Genomic DNA, 19,897 nt, shown 5'->3' with positions numbered 1-19,897 from the left:
GAAGAGGCGGGACGTGGCGGCTCGAGGTGCGGTGTCCAGCAGAGGGCGCGCTAGGATCAGTAGTGGCGGGAAGAGGCGTGGGCCGATCGGGAGGGAGGGGACTGGTCAGGGAGGGGCGGGGAGGCTCCGGTCAGAACTGCGCATGCGCCTGAGCCCGCTCCAGCCCGCGGGCTCTGCTTCTCGGACAGGGCCTCACACCGGACGGCGGGGCTGTCTGCAGAGGCTCGGTCGGTCCACCCTAACCCCTACGGGCCCAAGACCACCATTGGATCGCTGCTGTGATACTGCAATGATCATAGCACAGGCCCCTTTCCAGCTCTGCCAGTGAGATCTGTCCCTGGGTACTGGTGAGAGGAGACTACGCATGTACAATACGGTCAACAAGCATTAAGCGCTTGCTGTGTAAGCGCCATGCCAAGCACAGAGAAAGACAGAAACTGCCCAACTCTCTAGGAACTTGCAGTCTAGTGGGGTACAGATGCAAAAACTTTTTTAAAAACCTAGATACATACCAGGCATACACAGGGTAAACTGGAGATAATGGGGGAAAGGCGCTAGCATTGAGGGGGACCCCAAGTCTATGAGGAAGGCTGTCCCAGTGTTATTCCCGTTATAGTAGCTTGCGTCTGCATCTCCTTGAAGGGTTGCACACTTTGCATACATTGTCTCATTTTACAGGTATGGGAGGCTGGTCACTTTACACCTGATCATTTTACGGAAGCACCCCAGGACATAGTGGAAAGAGCACTGGCCCTGGACCCAGGCTCAAACCTTGCATTGGGGCTCACATCAGGTGACTGACTGCTAAGGCCCTTTCTAGCTCTAAACCCCAACTGTGTTTCACTTAAGCCCACTGTGCCTTAATTGCTTTACCTGTAAAATGAATGAGATCTCTTCACTCTAAGCCTAGTGTTCATCTCACTCTACCACTACTACCTCTTGGTGAATTAATAGTCCCCCCTTCTCCCCAAAGCCCACAGGACTCATTGCACAGGGGAAGCTAAGTGAGATACTTGCCCAATGATGTGTCAAATTTCTGCCTGTTCTCAAAAAAGGGTATTTCTCTAAAGGTTTAGGGAATCCCACATCCTTTGACATCAAAAGGATTACGTCTGCCCCCTACCAGCTTTTCATGGTCTTATCTCTTGCTACCCTACAGAAACCCCTAGTCCTTTCCAAACAATCCGCCTTTCCTGTCCATAGGCACCTTTGCCCAAGCTGTTCCCTCCATTTTCAAATGTCTTCTCTTCCTCTTTTAATATTTCACCTCTCAAAATCCCTCCTGTTCTATTAGGCTTGACCTCCAATCTTCACTCATCACATCACACCCTTAAAGGAGATCTGAGAAGTGATCTCCCACAACTAGATTAAAAAGGTAGGGAATGGTGTGACACTTTAAGCTTCTATACCTCTCTTCCTTGTAATCACTCTTTTAATACTTTACACATAGTAGGCACTCAATAAATTCAGGATTTGTTAAATGAACATAGTAGCTTGACTTCCTTAATACCTACCCCCCCCAGTTTCATTTTGTAGGGATTTTCTTTTTCTGAACTCTTCAATTTGTACTGGAGAAGGGGAAGGGTGAATTCCAAGTGTTCATAGAAACTGAAGCAATTAGTATTAAAAGGTCCCAAGATTTTTGGTCAGGGAGAAGATATGACTGTGCTTACAGAGGGCTCATCATTCAAGTTTATGTGGAATCAAGACCAAGATGGGGACCAGACATCACTTACCCTGGTGCTGAAATGGTTAAGAGATAGTCCCCATCTTCCCTCCTTTCCCTAAGCTGCCCCAACCTTCCACACACCAATGTACACAAACACACGCACAGCTTTACTCTGTTTCTAGGAAGTTACCCTTCTTTGCCTCCCTCTCTCCCCCTAATCCTGAACAGTTTCTGGGAAGTCTCACTCTTTCCCTCTTTCCCCACCCCCACCTCCCATTACCCTGACCTCTCCCATTGGCCCAGAGCCAAAGCTGGCTCCCAAGAGACTGTGGCTGCCTGGTTCCCAGCTTCCTGGCCACCACTGTGGGAAACAACTGGAGCCAAAGCTGCCCCTTCTCCCCACAAGGAGCACAGCAGGGCAGAGGGCCCACAGTCTAATTTGCCACCCTATAATTCTGGAACAAGGAAGGGCTCCCCCCATCATCCACCCCTGGCTTAGCTCCTTAGAGCTCCCAGCTCTTTTTCCCACCAAGCCTTCCCCTTTCTGTGCTTAGCCACCATCACGTACCCCTTCCTTCAAACAGGAGGAAGGTCTAAATAGATCTGACCACCACCCCAGCAACTGGGCTTAGGCTTATTTTCTCTTTTATTTTGCAATATAAAAATATTCAAATATTTACAACAAATAAATACGCAGGGACACAATAAATTACACTGTCAGGACCCCTACTCCTCCTGCTGGGAGAGGTTGTGTTGTTACGCCACAATCCCCCCCTCCTTTCCCACCCCCCACCCCACACACCCTTCTCTCGCCCCTTTAGGGAGAAAAGAGGACAAGTATAAAATACCACTGAGACCCAGAAGGCCAAGTAGGAACCCCTCCCCATTCTTTCCCCCCAACAAAAGGGCCCCACCTCCCTCCCCTGACTCTTAAAACATTCACAGCCCTAAGAATAGGCCCAGGCCCACCCCTGAGCATTTACTTTCAAAAGGGGGTACAACCCTACCTCCCTCTCCCACCCCCATATGTACATCTCTGCCCCACTATTCTCCCTTCCCTTGAGAAGGGGTTATATACCATCACAGGCCTCTGGGCAGGTGGGGGCAAAGAAGGCAGAGTGGTACAAACCCAGGCCTCTTCCCCTTCATAGGTCCAGGAAGAAGCCCTTAGGAGGACCCCAGGCCAGGGAAGACTAGACAGAAACAGGAAAGTCACATTACACACAAACATACACACATGTGTACATACATACATACCCACATACATACATACACACGCTCACACACCTGGAATTTCTGTCTTGAAAAGATTTTGGCTGCTGGGGCCAAAGGTCTGTCTGCAGGATCCTTGGCCTCCTCTCTATGTAAGGAAGAAGAGGCCATCTGTGGGGTTGGTGACCAGAACAGAGCAAACCCACATGGCTGGTCCCCATGGCAGAGCAGGTTTCTGGGTAGGAGCCAACCTAGTCAGGGCAGTTCCCTAGCTAGGGTCTATCCCAGACAAAGCAGGAGCCTGCAGCCATGTCCCTGAGGTAGCTGGTGCCTGTGCAAAAGTCGGAGCTGCACCCCCCCATTGTGGGGGGGCTCCTCTCATACCGATGACTCTTCGGGGTTTGAGTCAGGCAATGGCTGGCGCTGCTGCAGTTTTCGCCTCAGTTCATCTGCTAACTCAGGCAAAGGATGCACAGGCCCCGCCCGATCATCTCCGCCTAGCTGCAGCCGCACATAACCATTGGCATTTGAGCTGCGTCCACCCCCCAGGTGAAGTCGGGTTGGAGAAGGAAGGGGCTGGCCTGGGATTCCAGGAGGTGGGGAAGGGGGTCCTCCACCAGGCTGGCAGCGGGCATGGCCAGGTACAATCTTTAGTGAGCCATCTGAGTAGTAATAGCCAACTGGGTCCCAGAGTTTCTCATCAGTATCAGTCCCAGGCCGGAAGGGAGGGCTGGTGGGCTCCTTGGGCAACTCCAATGGATATACTAGGGTTCTCTCAGCTGCTTTAGCCCCTTTTTCTAACTCTTCACGCAATCTACGTCGAAGTGATAACACCAGAAGCAGTAGTACCAAGCACAAGGCCCCTAGGGCTACTACTGCAAGCCATACCAACCCCAGATTCTCCAAGGGGGCTCGGGCTTCCAGTGTCACTGACGGACCAGCTACTACTGCCACCAGGTAGCCCTCAGCAGCCAGCCGTGCTCCCTGTTCCTCCGAGAAACAATGATAGGCACCAGCATGACGTGGCTGGGCCGCTAACACCACCAGGGCCTGCAGTCGGACGTCATAGAGCAGTGAACCGGGCTGTTCAGCCGGCAGTTCTCGGCCTCCAAAAGTCCAACGAGCATGTGCTAGGTTGGAGGAGAGGCGACACGGGAGGACTAAATCTGTACCTGCCACCACAGTGATGTTCTTGGGAGTAATTTTGACTGTAGGAGAAAGAATAGTGAGAGGATTTAGCGTCTGAAACTTTGGAGAAAAGGCTGGGTTGCTTCTTGCAGCCCCTGCCCACTCAACCCGATTCAGCAGTCTTCTATAGGATGAGAACAGTCTCTGGCACCCAGCTGTTAAGTAGATGCCATCACACTTGCCTTGGAACAAAAAGGCAACTCACCTTTCTTGCTGGGTCGAAGGTTGCAAAGGTTTGTAGTTGAGTTCAGCACATCCTGGATAAGTGGAGATCTAGCAGAGGAGTAGGAAGCCAGAGTCAGGGAGAGTATGTACTACCCCAACTCTCCACATCCTACTCCCTTGGGACATGGAATGCAACTCACTTCAGGTGACCGTGAAGGGGCACACATCGGCTGGTGTTGGTGCTCCAAGCACAGTAGGGATCACGGGAAAGGATACAGTCAGCACAGGATCTGTACTTGCTGCAGTCTGCTAGGGGAAGCTGAACCAGCTGTGATCGGGAACCAGCAAAGAGCAGCTTCTGTGGGGGAGGGCAGGGAGAGAGGAGGGTCACCAAGGGCCCACTCCCTGCAGAAATGCTGCCAGGACTGAATACAGTCAAATACAGAGGGAGGAGACAAGTCAGAACCTTGGGCGACAGACCACAAGGATAAAAGGGTGGAGGAAGAAAGTTCTTAGGCACAGGGGATGACAGAGATAAGAACTTCAGAAGAGAAGGTTTGGGAATGGAGGAAAAGCAGAAGAAAATGAGAGAAGAGAATATAGGAAGCTGGAATTAGTTTAGGTAGCAATAAATGGGATTTGGAGAGTTTGTGCTACCTTATCATAGGACAGGACAAGGCTCTCTACCGGTTCCTTATCAAACACCTGTAATTCTTCAATCACATGGACCCAAGCACCCAAGTTCACAGCCTTGTAGAGCCAGCCATCCCCTGATGGGAACAAAGCAGGGGGAAAAGTGGTCAAGGATCGGAACAGGTAGGTCAAAAGCATTTCAAAGGAAGAAATACAAGCTATCAACAACCATATAAAAGAGTACTCCAAATCACTAGTAAATGCCAATTAAAAGAACTCAAGGTTTCACCCTTCACTCATCATATTGGCAAAAATGAAAATGGTAAATGTTGAACAGACTGTGGGAAGACAGGCACATTAATGCACTATTGGTAGGGTTTTAAATTGATCCAACTTCTGGAAAACAATTTGAAATTATATTTAAAACCTCCAAGGAGGTCAGAGACAAAAGGGAAGATTCCATATATAGGAAATTCTTTTACAAATTTTTGTATTAGCAAAGAACTAGAAGGAAAATAGGTGCCCATTATCTAGGGAATAGCTGAGGGATACATTAGTATAATGAATGTGATATGTTAGTGTAATGAAATTATTTTATCATAAGGAATGATAAATGTGAAGAATTCCAAGAAAATTGGGATGACATAAATTGAACTGATGCAAAGTGAACAGAACCTGAGGCAGCTAGGTGGTGAAATGAATGAAGCACTGGCCCTGGATTCAGGAGGACCTGAGTTCAAAGCTGGCCTCAGACACTTGACACTAGCTGTATGACCCTGGGCAACTCACTTAACCCTCATTGCCCCCCCAAAAAAAGAAAAATGGAAAAAAAAAAAGTGAGCAGAACCAGAATTTGCATGATACCCACAATAGAAACAGCAGTAAACTTGCATGACACCCACAGGAAAACAGCATTAAAGGACTCCATATTTCTGATCAGAGCAGTGTCCAGTCATCAGAAGGTAAAGTATACCTCCCAGCTCTCAACAGAACAGTAGTGGATTACATAGGTACAGAATGAGGCATCCACTTTCAGAAACGGCCAAAGTTTTGCTTTGGCTTCACTTATTTGTTAGAAAGAAGGTAGGGGGCAGGGGATGGAGGAAAGGGAAGGAGATAGCGTGATCAATGGTTTGGGGAAGAGAGTGATGTAAAAAGGACAACAATAAAAATTTTAAAAGAAAAACGGGCAGCTAGGTGGCGCAGTGGATAAAGCATCAGCCCTGAATTCAGGAGTACCTGAGTTCAAATCCGGCCTCAGACACTTGACACTTACTAGCTGTGTGACCCTGGGCAAGTCACTTAACCCCCATTGCCCCACAAAAAAAAAAAAAAAAAAAGGAAAGGAAAGAAAAACAAGGGGGGGTTCATATGACACCCCCTCCATAGAGGACACCTCTGATACCTCTAGTTCCACCTCTTAAGAACCATACCTGTCCCAATGAACAGCACATCATAGGTCACGTCATCAAGCCCCTTCACTCGATCGGCTACCAGGTGGGTGAAGTTGGCATCCTTCTTCACCAGCAGGGGTCGACCCCACCGAGGTCCCACCTGTCCCTCCATCAGTGGGTGTTTCTTAGCGAAGTTCAGGGTGTTATCAGGCAACTCCAGAGAACTGGTGTAGCCATGACGTCGGTGCCAATTGTTGATGCACTGGGGAAGGGGAGGGGAAGACAGTCATCCCAAATCAAGGCCTGGTAGCCACTAGCAGGCTTCCCAGCCCAAGGACCAACCGTGGGCAGCAAGTACTTCCTCCCACCATAGACTCAAGAACATCTAAGACTCACTGAGCCAGGCCGAGGACTAGGGACTGGGTCAGTGTAAGGACCCCACTTCTGTGCTTGTTGCTGATACTCTTTGTAGGGCCCCTCAAACACTCGCTGAATGTCTTCTAGTTGGTACTGGCACACAGCTGACAGGTCCACATCTCCCCTGAGGAGCAAGGAAGGGATGAACATGTTAAATTTGCCTCGAGAGGGGTTTAGTGGAAAGAATACTGGTCTTAGAAGCAGAAGCCCTATACGGGTATATCCTGACTCTGATACTTATTACCTATGCGATGCAACCTCTCTGAGCCTATAAAATGGAGATGTTAATAATTACGTTATGTGCCTCACAGGACTGCTACAAGGAAAGCATTTGTAAACCTTTCCTGATCCCCTAATTCCTCCAGTCTTTCTTCCCCAAACTACCTTGTATGCATTATCTATTTATTCTGCATATACTTTTATATGACGACCTCCAGAACAGGGACTGTTTTTTTCTGTCTTTATATCTGCAGTGCTTGGTACCACGATGCATTTTTATGAATTGATTGATAAAGCCTTAGATTGCTATATACATGTGAAACGAGGTCATTAGGGAGAGGCTTTCTGCTGTAGGGAGTAGAGAGCTGCCCTCTGGCTCAGGAAGACCTGGGTTCATGGACAGTCGCTGACACATAACTACCTGGCTAGGGTGACCGAGCTAGGTAGCTAAGCCAAAGTATTTCTCAGTCCCCAGCAGCTCCCCTGTGCCAATGAAATCACAGGTCTGGACCAGAAAACTTATCACTGCTACCATACCTACTTTTAAGCTTAGAACCAACTCCCCGAGTTCAGAATTTGAAACACATTCTAAAACTCAAAGTCCAACATAATCCTTAGGACCACAAGAATCTAAAACTAGAAGGGGCCCTTACAGATCATTTCATACAACCCTTCTCTTTACAACGGAGGAAACTGAGGCTCACAGAGATTAAACAGTCATAAGGCGGCAGCAGAGCCAGCATCTAAACCCATGTATTCTGATTCCAAAGCCAGTGTTCTCTTCACCATTTCCCATTGCTGCTGCTCCTGACATAACCCCAGGGCCAAGATCCTGGAAACGCTTACACAGCTACAATATCTGATGCTCAGCTCTCTCCCCTCTATTGATTTTTAAATCACTAGAGATGTGAGTTGTTACTGCCCTGGCACTTGAAGGGAGGGCAGCCGACTACCTGGATATCTGAATGTTCCCCAACCTGCTACTCTTTTCCAGCTTTGGACATCCCTGTCTCCGACTCACCATCTGGCCCGAAAGACCCCAAAGAAGGTTGTGTTGAGCCAGTTGCCTTCTTGCAGGGTATGCAGGGCCTGAAGTTGATTGAAGTAGAGCTGCCGATCAGGAGCAGCACATACCAGCCGGGCCTTCAAGAACGTGGTCCATTTCCTCTGCAGCGTCCGTGCACCTCCCATATCTCCCTATGCCAGGGAAGGAAAGAATCTGGTGAGGCAGCCTCCTCTTCCCAATGGAAACCCCAGTGTCCCACAGTTCAGGAAGGCCTGAGAATCCACATGAACCCCAGGCACTTTTGGCTTTCTCTCCTAGCTTCTTTCTCTCCAAACCTCTATCCTGGACCCACCTCCAGTGGTCCATCTCACTGCCTCATACCTTGCAAACCCGAGCCACTCGAGCCACCACCTGCTCAGCATAGCAGTTGTACTCCACAGCCCGTTCACTGAAGAAGAAGTAGATCTTGTCGTCATCACCAATGGGGCTCCCCACACTTTCTGGCACGTAGGCAGAGCCTACAAAATGGGGTTCTGTCGGCAAAGGGAGGGAAGTTAATGCAGAGAAACATCTGGTCACTCGATCTCAGAGCCAAGGTCCTCCCTGAGCCTTCTGATACAAATCTCCCCCACCAGCCAAGCTACCATCACGGGGCTCACCATTGAGCCAAGAGTAAAGGTATTCGTTCTTCATGGAGTAGTGAGGTCCCAGGTTGCGCAGAATTACTGGTTCTGTACCCAGAAAGTTGTTGAGTGTTGCTGAATACAACTCACCATCTATGGGAGACAAAAGACAATCCAGTTAGGGGTTCCAGATGAGTACTCACTCACAAGTGAGGGCTAGTTCCTTAGGATCCCAATAACCAGGTAGCCACTCACCCACAATGAGGCCAGTGTGGCCTTTGGTGGGGTCATAGGGACATTTGCCCTTCCCATCTTCAAGCTCCCCATGTTCCAGAGAGAAGGTGAGTATATCCTAGAACGGAAAGGAAGAGCAAGACTGAGAGACAGCAGTCCCAGGGATCTGTAGAAGCAGTTCAGGCTTTCAGGAGGGCAGTACTCACAATATAGGTGCATTTAGGCTGGAAGGCATAGGTCCCACAGGCATATAAATGTGAAGAGTTGTACGGCTGCAGGAAGCGGATGAAGTTGAAACACTCCGTCTAGGAAGAGAGAGATATTCTGTAAAGGTCAGAGGGCACATGACATGGGGCAAAGTATAGCCAATAAAAGAAATGTTAAGGGCATGGAAAGCATAGAGGAAAGGAAGAAATTTCGGTTCTTAAAAATAAAGTGAGATCCGATATTGGGAAAAGGGACCTAAGGTTTCCAACTTCCCCCTCCATAGTTCTCCCATCCTTCATGCCCACCAGTGCCATAAGAATCCCCCACCTGGTTGCTCTTCCCCTTCTGGATGCATTCAGCCTTCTTCTCCACTGTGGCCTCCCATGTGATCTAAAGACAAGGAGAAGTGGGGGGGGGGGGCGCGCAATTAGCACTAGCTCCATGCGCCCTCATCCCCATCCTGCCCCCTGGTTCCCTCCACCTTGAATTACTCATACTTCCCCCATCTCTCACCGCTGATTGCAGCTCCAGGGTCTCCAAGCTGAGGGCAAAAAGGGCTTCTCGGGCCCCCACATAGAGGACCCCATTGTTCTCCACCAGTGTCAGCGTTAGAAAGTCTTGGATTCCCACTTGAGAGAACCGCCTCACCACAGCTGCCAATTCTGTGTGACAATGCAGGTGGTCAGTGCAGAGGAAGGGAGTAGGGGCTGCGGTGGAGTGGAAGAAGACAGAGGCCTTGTTCTCCCCTATACTCATCACCTACTAGCTTCCCCTGAAAAAAACAAAATGAATAATCTGCCCACCTTTCCCACTATTATTAGCTCCCACCTTACAGTCAAAGCATGCCCGTGGTGTTTCACCAGTCTCAAGCAGGAGGAGGCATTGGTGGGAGCAGCCCTCAGCCTTCAGAAACTCCACCTAGCTCTCTCACCCTTTCCCAGGCCTGGGAGGGAGTAAATCAAAACTGGTAAAGAGGAAGGAAGGATATCCCAGCCACAGCCTCTAGCCAAAGGAAGCCATCAGACAGACGGCGCTCAGGGTCAGCGGCACCTCCGGTGGGGGCAGACCTTCCCCCTCCCAACTTCCTTTCCTCCACTCCGGCTTCCTCCTCTACATGCCCATCTGATGCTAGAGTCCAGTCAGATTCTGGCCTTGGACATGACATCTATTAGGCCTCCCTTATGCCCTCCTCACCCAAGAGTGGGGTGCAAAGCAGGCAGAATGGAATCACTGTCAGAAGAGACCCAATCCCTTCCCTGACGTACAACAGATATAAAAGTAAAAAAGGACAACTAGAAACCACAATAGCTGAAATCATATGGATAACAAGTTAGCCTTGGAGCCAATAAGATATGGGTCACATGGGTCAAATCCAGTATCTCTGACACATACTGCATGTGATCCTAAGCAAGTCACTTAACCTCTCACATGATCTGGGTTGTCTTAAGATTATAAATTGCAATGGGACAGCTAGGTGGCACAGTGGATGGAGCACCAGCCCTGGAGTCAGGAGTACCTGAGTTCAAATCCAGTCTCAGACACTTGACACTTACTAGCTGTGTGACCCTGGGCAAGTCACTTAACCCCAATTGCCTCACCCCAAAAAACCCAAAAACAACAACTTATTTGGCAAGTCACTTAACCCTCATTGCCCTCAAAAAAACAAAAAACAAAAACAAAACAAAAAAGGATTATAAATTGCAGAGAAGGTGAGTACCTATATTGGTAACAGTTTCCTCACTTGTGAGTTCCCTATACCAATGAAATCACAGATCCCAGTCCCTGTCCCTATAGGGGAGTAGAACAGGTAGGAAAGAAAGAGGAGGCATTGAAGATCAGGGCACTATAAAGTTTGAGAAGCATGAGACATAAAATTGGGACGGGGGCCCAGGCCAAGGGTTAAGCGCTGAAGCCTGTTTAGCCCCTAGCCACCTAGAAAACACAACAGGCAAAGCTGGCCTACAATGTTCACACATCCACATGACACCCTGCCCTCAAAATAGCCACCAGTTTGTCCTCAGGGTCCTCTCCCCCATCCCCTTGGCCTCTAGAGTCAATGACGTAGCCGGACATGGACTGGCATGGGAGGGCTTCATTAGCATCCACCTTGGGGCCTGTGGGAGATGAGCTCATCCTGGGATCCCCAGGGCCTACAGGTGACACAAACACCTGACATCACCTGGCTGCTACAGGTGGGAGAAATAGGTAAGGCAGTCACCACAGGGGCCCCCTGTCAGTCTTATAGTGTGTCTGGTGTGCCACTATAGAAAGGAAGGAAGGGCTCTGATCAATAAGCAGTTGAAAAGGTAAGCAGGTTCCCTAGAGTGCTAGGGGGAGGGGAGGCTGTGCAGTGGCCACTGGGTAGAAGGTGCTTGTACATCCTAAGGCTTTCCCTTTGCGCTGGCTCTAGAGCGTTACCAGCAGCTGGTACAATGGAAAAAGCACTGCCTTTGGAAGCAAGAGTATGCAAGTTCAAGGCCAGAGCTTGTGACTTCCTTACTACCTATGTGGTTCACCACCCCTTAGAGGCCTCGGTTTCCTTATCTGTAAAATATTGGACTGGGCTTTCTTCAAGCATGGTGGGTGTTCAAGAAGCACAGAATGCAGCGAAATGACTTAGGAATTTAAACCTTCCCCATAACAGGAACAGGCAAGACTGGGAGAGGGGCGATGTTTCCAAGGGCACAGAAAATGTCAGGAAGAGACCCCAAAGAGTTCCACTTTGCTCCAAGCTCTGTGTCCCTCAGGCTACCCGCAAAGGTTTCTTAGAAAGCATGCAACACCAAGAGTCAGTGGGGATCAGAGAACAAGGAAAGGAGTCAGACTGGAGTGAAAGCAGCAGTTCTTGCTTATTCCTCCCACTCCCCACTTATTCATCCTCCCCATAGCTTGAGGCACTCACCCCCATAGGACACCGTCTTCCTGGGCACAGGGTTCCACCAGGCATTGTCCCCATTGCCCAGGCCCAGCAGTGCCGATGCCACCAGCCAGACGCCCAAGCATGGGCCCATGGTGCCTGCCCCCTGGCCCTCGGCTCTCCACCCGATGCCCTACCTAAGGAGGAAAGAGAAATGGTCAGAAGCAGGACCAGGGACAAAAATCAGAAATTGGAGGGAGTGGTCAATTAATTCAAAAGACCACACAAAGCAAGCACTAACCAACCACCTGATAAGGGTATCTACCTAAGGGCCACAGTACCTCCTGTCCAGCTGTCCTTTTTATGGAGAGGGGTGGCCCCAGTCTTTTTATTCCTTTCTCCTCCTCACCCCCCCCACCCCCCCAAAGGCCTTCCTGCTCTTTATCTAGGAGGGGGTGGGTGGCTGAGTCAGCTGGTGGGGGGAAACACTTCCTATCCCCCTAGACTCCAAGGAGCATTTCCCTGGCTTTAACCCTCCCCTCTACAGGAAGTTGTTTAAAAAATAAAAAGGGGGAAAAGTGGCCCCTCCTCTCACCCTCTCTCTACTTCTGAATGGTTTGGTTTTTATCTGCTCTGGAAACAGAACCTGCCTCCACCAAGGTTCCCAGCTTTCCATCCCATCTCGGCTCAGTCAACTCCTGTCCACCCAGAACTGCCCAGTGCTGCTATTTCCCCCAGAGAGGAGGGGAATCACCCAGTTTTCTACAGGGTCTTATTCGAGAAGCTACGACCCAGGAGCCTGTCATCTTGACCTCCCCCCACCTCTGGCCCTACCCTCCCACAGGAGAGAAACAATAGCCCCGGCCCCTCGACCTGGCCAGCTGCACAGAAGCATTACAGGAGTGCAGGCCTAGAGGTGACAGGCCCCAGCTTACTAAATCCCCCTTTGTTCCCCCCAGAAGGGAGGCAGGAAGTGGGTGGGATGGGCGTGGAAATGACCAGGGCCTCATCCTGTCGGTCCCTCGAGCAGCCTCCCAGGAGGCACCAGCCAAGGGAGTAGGGGGAGAACAGGGAGGACTCGGGCTCTGATCAAACAACTCCCCTCTATTCATACAAAGAAGACAGGAAAGGGGGTTCCACCTCGCACCTGAAGGGAGCTTGGAGGGGTGGGGCGGACCCGGCGCTCAGCAAGGACAGGACCTAAGCTGGGCTAAGATCCCCAAGTTGTGGACTGCTCACCCCAGAGACCCTCACCTCTGGGCAGGCCAGCTAGAGCCCAGTCCCAGGGCAGCTCTCCATTCCCACATCCTGGGCCGGGGGGTGGGGGTGGATAATGCCCTAGAGCTGGGTGACACGGGAGGTGGGATCCTCCCCCTCCCCCCAAAAAAAGGGTCCTTGGAGAGAACGTGCACACCCCCACTTCCCCCCTCCCCACAGCTCCGGGGATTTGAATCCAAACAAAGCCGCGGAGCCGGGAGCGTGGCAGAGGCATGGCCAGCGTACGCCCCCTGCCGGCATAAACCCTAGCACATGGGGGGGCACTTTTACTCCTCCCCCCCTCCCAGACCCCCCATTACTCCTTCTATGACCCCCACCACCCCAGGGAGGAGCCGAACCCAAGCAGCTAGCCCGCAAAACCCAGCCCGACAGCGGCGCCCCCACTCCCAGCTCCTCCTCTCAACTCACAAACATCGGCCAGTACCCTTTTCACCCCTTCCCCACCCGCAACAGATCCATGTGGGGGAGGGAGGAGGGGGCAATGGGTGCTCCAGGATCCAGAAGGAGATCCCCCCTCCCCCCCCCCCGGTCACTCCTCCCTGTGGCGCTCACAACTCCCCAGGGGGTGGAGGCTGGAGCAAGCGACCTACTCTCTCTGGGTTCTGAGTCGTAGCAAGCGAAAGATCGTCTCCAGAATGAGGGACTCGGGAGCCTGGGGGAGAGCCCGTCTCCCTCCTATCCACTCTACTCACTCGCGGGCTCAGCCCCCCGGGAAGTACTGGGGGCGGAGGGAAGGGGGGGGTACCGTGGGGAAATCCGATATCACGGTACTGGCCATAGCTGGAGCCCGCCCCAAACTTTCCATCGCTAGTGGGGAGGAGGTGGGGGGAAGAGACGGGGGGCAACTCTCAGGGGCCAGCTGGGATCAAGCCCGAGGGGAAATGGGGACAACCGGGAAGAGGGGAGGTGGGGCCAGGGGTCTTCAAGAAAATTAAAGGGGAGACGCTACCTGCCTCGGTTCACGGGCAGTCCCAACCTGACCTCCCGCTGGATATCGGAGCCAGGCAAGAAACAGGATCCGGGTGCCCCTCTAAGACCCTAGCAAGACTCCCCCGCCTCCTCAGCCACTGGACCAGGAGGTCACTCAGGAGCGCTGAGCTCACGGCGCGCTGTGCCAAGGGTGACGCGGCGCCAGAGGGACGCGATCGGGGGAGAGCCCCCCGGGAACACTTGTGCCAGGGCTGTGGGGGCGCCACAGCATCCCGGGGCCCCCAAACCCAGCCCCTCCCCCGCGAGGGAGGTTCCACGGATAGGGCACAAAGCAGCCCCTGGCGACCAGTGCCTGCCCCGGCGCAGAGCGCAGGGAACAGCCCCCCCAACATCACCCGCTCCGCCCCGCGCAGCTCCGGTCCCACTTACCTCTTAAGCTCGCTCTGCTTCTCTCGGCTCAAATCCCCGGGCGCCGCCCTCGCGTCCCTCCAGCTCCGGCGGCTGCTCTCTCCTCCTTCTCCTCCTCCCAGCCTGCCTTCCTCCCACTCTCTCTCTGTCCCTCCTTCCTTCCTTCCTTCCCTCCCTCCCTCCCTCCCTGGCCCGGGGCTCCTCTCCCTTTCCCGGGTCGCGGGGTTCCCCGTGCCGTTGCTTCTCCCGCTCCCTCTCGGCAGCTCCAGTTCCCTCCACCTCCCCCTCCTGACGTCAGGCCCCGACCCAGAGTGGGGGGAGGAAAGGAGGGAGGGATGGGAGAGCTCGCCAGCGAGGGGGCTGAGCCGGCTTCCAGCCCAGCTAGGGGCCAATGGCCCACTGGGTCACCTCGCACCTAGAGTTTCCCGAGATTTCTTACAGCCAGCAGCTCTGAAGCACCCCCACCTTTCCCTAAAGCCAACTGCCTCCCCATCCCCCCGCCCTTTCCCAGTCAGATGCTGCCCTCTCCCGGGGTTGCTGTCCCTTTACTTCTACTTCTTCCCAGACGTCTTTCTCCCAATCAACCCCACTGCCTATAATGCTTATGGGGGGGGGGGTGAACTCGCATTAGCCGCAGGGGATTTGACTCATCCATTTCTCTCCAAACTACCCCCCCCCAAAAAAAGATGTTTTGCTGCTCTGGCAGGCCGTAGGATTTAGGGCAAAGCTGGAGGCTCCCAGAAAACTGCTAGGAGACTCAGAAACCCTAGTTGGGTGGGTCTGAGAATTTCAAAACAGTTCACAGGCCACATGGCAAAAAGCATCTGGCAGAGATGTAAACTGAAAGAGATTTATCTTCATTCTGTGAAGACAGGGAGAGATGATCCTTCTAGGCTTGAAAGGTTCCCACCAAAAATCAGAAAGACTTTGGTTATTCCAGAATCCATTACCTGATCCTTTCAATTGGATCCTGCCTTTCAGCAGTCTCTTCAATGGAAAAAATTGGGGCTTCGAGGGAGAAAAAAAGCACTCTGGTAGGCTCAAACAGCCACAACCAGAGAGGAACAAAGACTTTGTGCGCTGTAATCAACAAGTTCAGCCCAGCAATAAAAAATACAAGAACTTTAGGTTCTGGGCTCCAGCACCACCAAGGCATGGTCCAGGGCATGGATTGAACCCACTCATTTTGAAAAGTATTCTTTACCTCCAGGGGCACCTGGAAGATTTGCTTTAAAAACTGGATACTCCAAGATGTTCAAATAAAAGAAACCTTACAGGAGTTTCCTGGGGGAAAGGGGAGGAGAATTCAAAGTCAGAAATGGACTCTAAAATAATTTCTGGCCCAACCTTACTGGGGAGGTGTCTCAATCTTTCCTCCTTCCCACCAGTCAATTCCCCAAGGTCCAAGAACAGCCTTTCAAAATTCAAGCACAGAGTGGGAAGGTGGAAAAAAAGGAAGAGCCTTCAATTTAGTGGCCCCTCCCATTCCCCCACCCACACTCTCCTCCCCCACCGCCTCTGGTTCCTTGGAGCTGGCTTAATCTGAGCCCCTGAGGGAGAGCAGAGAGTAGCTAGGAGGTGTGGAGTCTGGCCCTAGCTTCAGCCTGCTATTGCCACAGCCTGGGTGCATGGTGCACCCAGGAGGGGCAGTCTAGTTTCAGGCCCGTCAGCAGATTTGGGTTATAAATCCCTATATTCATGAGATTATAAATCAGCTCCGACAGCAACTTTTGTTCTGGGTTAAAACTTGGCGTCTAAAGACTGGAGACCAGAAGAGCAGTGGATATAATTGGAAAAAGCAGAGTTTAGTTTCAGTAACAATAATATCTTTGCTGGTAAATAAAAAAGAGGGTTCTCTCCTCCCCCCCACCCCACCCCCCACCAAAATGCCAGCCAAAGGCGCATTTCTCAACTCCCTTCCATGATGGAAAAAAATATACAAAACTACTAGTTTAAGATAGGGATTTAAAGCCAGTTAACAATTTGCTAATTGTAAGAAAGCGGGGGTGGGGCAGGTTTTTTATTTAGGGTTGAGAAGAGGTGGGATCTCTTGATTGAAGAAGGAAATAGTCAAAGAAAACCTGCTGAGCTAGAGAGGGCACCCAGGTGTCTTACTCTCAACCATCGGAATCCACCAGTTCCTTGAACTATTCCTCACCCAAATTCTTCCACTTCACGTCTGCCCCCTGTAGACAAATTACAGAGGAGTCACTGTGTCCCTCGGTTTCGTGTACACAAGAGCCCCCACTGGAAACTAGGAGAGGATCATTTGGTTTCACAATGTCTGGGCCAGTTTCTACTGGACCCTGCTGGGGTTTCAGTTCCCTGAAGCTGGGGGTGAAGTCAGACAGGAGAAACCTCTAGGAACCAGATGGTTTCCTCCACAACCCTTCCTCTTTGAAGGGAAACAGCTTCCAGCCCATAAGCCTCCTTGCTCTCCCACTCCCCAGGTTATGTGAGATCTCTTTTTCTACCTTAAAGCCTTCACTTCATTTCCTCTGTTCTCTACGATGATGCTCCTCTTTGAGTGGGTAAGTGAAGAGAATTCCCAATCACCCACTTGCTCAATATTCAGTCCTTTTAATGAAAGATCACATAGCAGGAAGCTTGGATTTTTGGTTTTAAAGCAATAACTAAAAAAACCTTATGATGTATGAGTAAGGCTTATACATCTGCCTGGTCCCTTAGAATCGAAGCATTAATAGATTCAGGGCTGGACAGGACCTCAAAGGTCACCTATCCCAACCCCCTCATTGCACAAATGAGGAAACTGAGACCAGATCTTCTGACTCCGAATCCAGCATAATTTATCATACAGGATAGCATTTGTTCACCCAACTAATGGATATTCAGTTTTCCAGTTTTTCTTTCTGGATATTGTGGGTGGGGTTTTTTCTTCAAAGAAAAATAGTGCCACTAAGTTTGCCTCTGCCATCAATTTCTCAAATGCATGTGGCCTTCTGGACTCTTGAATGGAACAGGAATTTTGAACAGGGCTCTTGTTTTTGGTATATTCTATTCAATATCACTAACTCTTAGTTCCACAAATACTTCCCCCACCAAAAACCAAACCAAAACAAACAGATCCTGTGTTCAGATTGTAACAGAAGGATAAGAAGGACCTATGGGAATAAGAAGTTACTCCTTGAGGTCATTCAAAGGGGTTGGAGGATACATTGTCTATGAGCTTCATTTATTCCCTATTCTAGCCTGCTGCCATTTTTTATGATTAAGAAATTCAAGTGCTAATAAATATAGTCACAATTTTTTTTAGAATTAGAAGAGATCTCAATAGCCACTTAATCCAATCTATGTGTGTCAGAGTTTCCAGTGACATACCTGACGAAGTGGTTATCAAATCTTTTTTTGCTCAGAGCCTCTGATGCTCACCTATTCTTTTTTTTTTTTTTTTGTGGGGCAATGGGAGTTAAGTGACTTGCCCAGGGTCACACAGCTAGTAAGTGTCAAGTGTCTGAGGCCGGATTTGAATTAAGGTCCTCCTGAATCCAGGGCCAGTGCTTTATCCACTGAGCCACCTAGCTGCCCCCTACTCACCTATTCTTAAGCAATTCTGTTATCAAGTCTTTCTTGATATGTGCCCTTTTTGCCCCTTCCATTCATGGCTCCTGAATCTGATTCTGGCCAAACAGGAGAAATTGAATCCATCTTCTCCAACATTACCTTTCTCTGTCATTTGATTCTCTTATTTTTCATCCTGTGGGGTTTTTTGTTGTTGCTATTTTTCAGGGCAACGAGGGTTAAGTGACTTGCCCAGGGTCACACAGGTAGTGAGGTGTCAAGTGTCTGAGGGAGAATTTGAACTCAGGTCCTCCTGAATCCAGGGCCGGTGCTACACCACCTAGTTGCCCCTCATTACCTTTCAAATACTTGAAAACAGCTGTATCAGAGGATCATGGACTTAGAGCTGGAAGAGACCTCAGAGGACATCTAGTCCAACCCCTCACTTTAGAATTGAGGAAACGGAGGCTCCAGAGGAATGTATGTGACTTGGCCAAAGTCAACATGTCAAAAGCTGGAATGGTCTCTTCTTTCTCCCTGAGTCTCCTCTGGTCTAAACATGCCCAGTCCTTTCAACCAATCTTCATATGACATGAACTCCAGGCCTCTCCTATGGACACTCTATTGCTCTTAAAATATCCTTCCTAAACTGTGGCTCCTAGACCAGGATACAATCAATATTCCAAATATGGTCTTACTGACTGGAGTACAAAGGGACCATCATCACTGCTTTATTCCTAAAAGCTATGCTTCTCTCTCCTGCCCAGGATCAAATTAGCTTTTTTGGCTACCATGTCACACTGCTGACTCATAATAAGCTTTGTTGTTGTCATTCAGTCGTTTTCAGTTGTGTGCAACTCTTCATGACCTCATTTGGAGTTTTTTGGGCAAAGATACTGGAATAGTTTTGCCATTTCCTTCTCCAGTTCATTTTACAGATGAGGAAACTGAGGCAAATAGGGCTAAGTGACTTGCCCAGGGTCACACAGCTAGTGTCTGAGGTGAAATTTGAACACAGGTATTCTAGACTCCAGGCCAGGCACTCTATCCACTGTGCCAGCTAGCTGTCCTAATAGTAAAGTGTGCAATCCACTAAAATCCCAGATCTTTTTCAGACAAACTGCTATGAACCATGTCTCCCCCATGTCTTGTATTTTTGCAGGTGATTTTTGGTATCCAAGTGTTGAGACTTAGCAGTGTCTAGCTCATGTAAGCACTCAAATATTTGTTTTCTCAGTGATATTATACCCACTGAATTTCATCTTAATTCATCTAGTCTGATAGTCCCTTGTACACAGGTCAGTTCTCCCTAGTGGTCTTGGAACTGAGATCTCTAGCCAGACTCTAGCTTCTACCTTAGGGAACAGTGGCGGGACTTCCACTAGCCTCAGTTTTATATGTAATGCTCTACTTCTGTGATCCCCAGACTAACTCACTCCTATTGCAGTCAAGGGAGAGGGCACAGAGCGAGCCCAACCAACACTACTTGGTAGAAACCAAAACTAGAGAGTGGGAAGGTCCATATGGTATAGCTACACTGACATCTATCCAGAGGGGTTGAGACCTAAATTATAGCACCAGTTCTATCACTTATTAGCTGTGTGACCCTAAAGCAAATTGCTTCTCTTTACTGTGTTTCAGTTTCCTAATCTACAAAATGGGGGAATAGACTAGGGATTCTTTTTTTTTTTTTTGCAGGGCAGTGGGGGTTAAGCGACTTGCCCAGGGTCACACAGCTAGTAAGTGTCAAGTGTCTGAGGCCAAATTTGAACTCAGGTCCTCCTGAATCCAGGGCTGGTGCTTTATCCACTGCACCACCTAGCTGCCCCATGTTCTCTTCTTTCTTTCTTTCTTTCTTTCCTTTTTTTTTGGAGGCAATTGGGATTAAGTGACTTGCCCAGGGTCACACAGCTAGTAAGTGTCAAGTGTTTGAGGCTG

General features: G+C 50.1%; 1 protein-coding gene across 6 annotated transcripts; it reads right to left on the bottom strand.

Moving 5' to 3' along the window:
- Positions 1-2,607: 2,607 nt before the first annotated feature.
- Positions 2,608-14,611, bottom strand: SEMA4C (semaphorin 4C). Of its 6 annotated transcripts, none has more exons than XM_043983999.1 (17): positions 14,462-14,611; positions 11,870-12,021; positions 9,481-9,629; positions 9,295-9,357; positions 8,967-9,065; positions 8,782-8,878; positions 8,563-8,679; positions 8,285-8,436; positions 7,919-8,094; positions 6,658-6,802; positions 6,301-6,523; positions 4,892-5,004; positions 4,435-4,592; positions 4,275-4,342; positions 3,266-4,089; positions 2,957-3,029; positions 2,608-2,862 (listed from the first exon to the last, which is right to left on the bottom strand). In XM_043983999.1, exons 2-17 carry the CDS (start codon positions 11,976-11,978, stop codon positions 2,837-2,839), a joined length of 2,592 nt encoding a protein of 863 aa, XP_043839934.1. In that variant the 5' UTR covers positions 11,979-12,021; positions 14,462-14,611; the 3' UTR covers positions 2,608-2,836. The 6 variants fall into 6 exon arrangements, 5 of the variants coding, with proteins under 5 accessions (XP_043839934.1, XP_043839939.1, XP_043839935.1 ...); XM_043984004.1 differs by having other exon boundaries at positions 3,774-4,089; XM_043984000.1 differs by lacking the exon at positions 14,462-14,611 and adding an exon at positions 14,052-14,300.
- Positions 14,612-19,897: the final 5,286 nt, after the last annotated feature.

This window comes from Dromiciops gliroides, chromosome 2 (assembly GCF_019393635.1).
Source record: "Dromiciops gliroides isolate mDroGli1 chromosome 2, mDroGli1.pri, whole genome shotgun sequence".
NCBI classification, from domain to species: domain Eukaryota; kingdom Metazoa; phylum Chordata; class Mammalia; order Microbiotheria; family Microbiotheriidae; genus Dromiciops; species Dromiciops gliroides.
The sequence above is the reverse complement of the archived record's forward strand: the minus strand, read 5'-3'. Positions and strand labels throughout refer to the sequence as shown.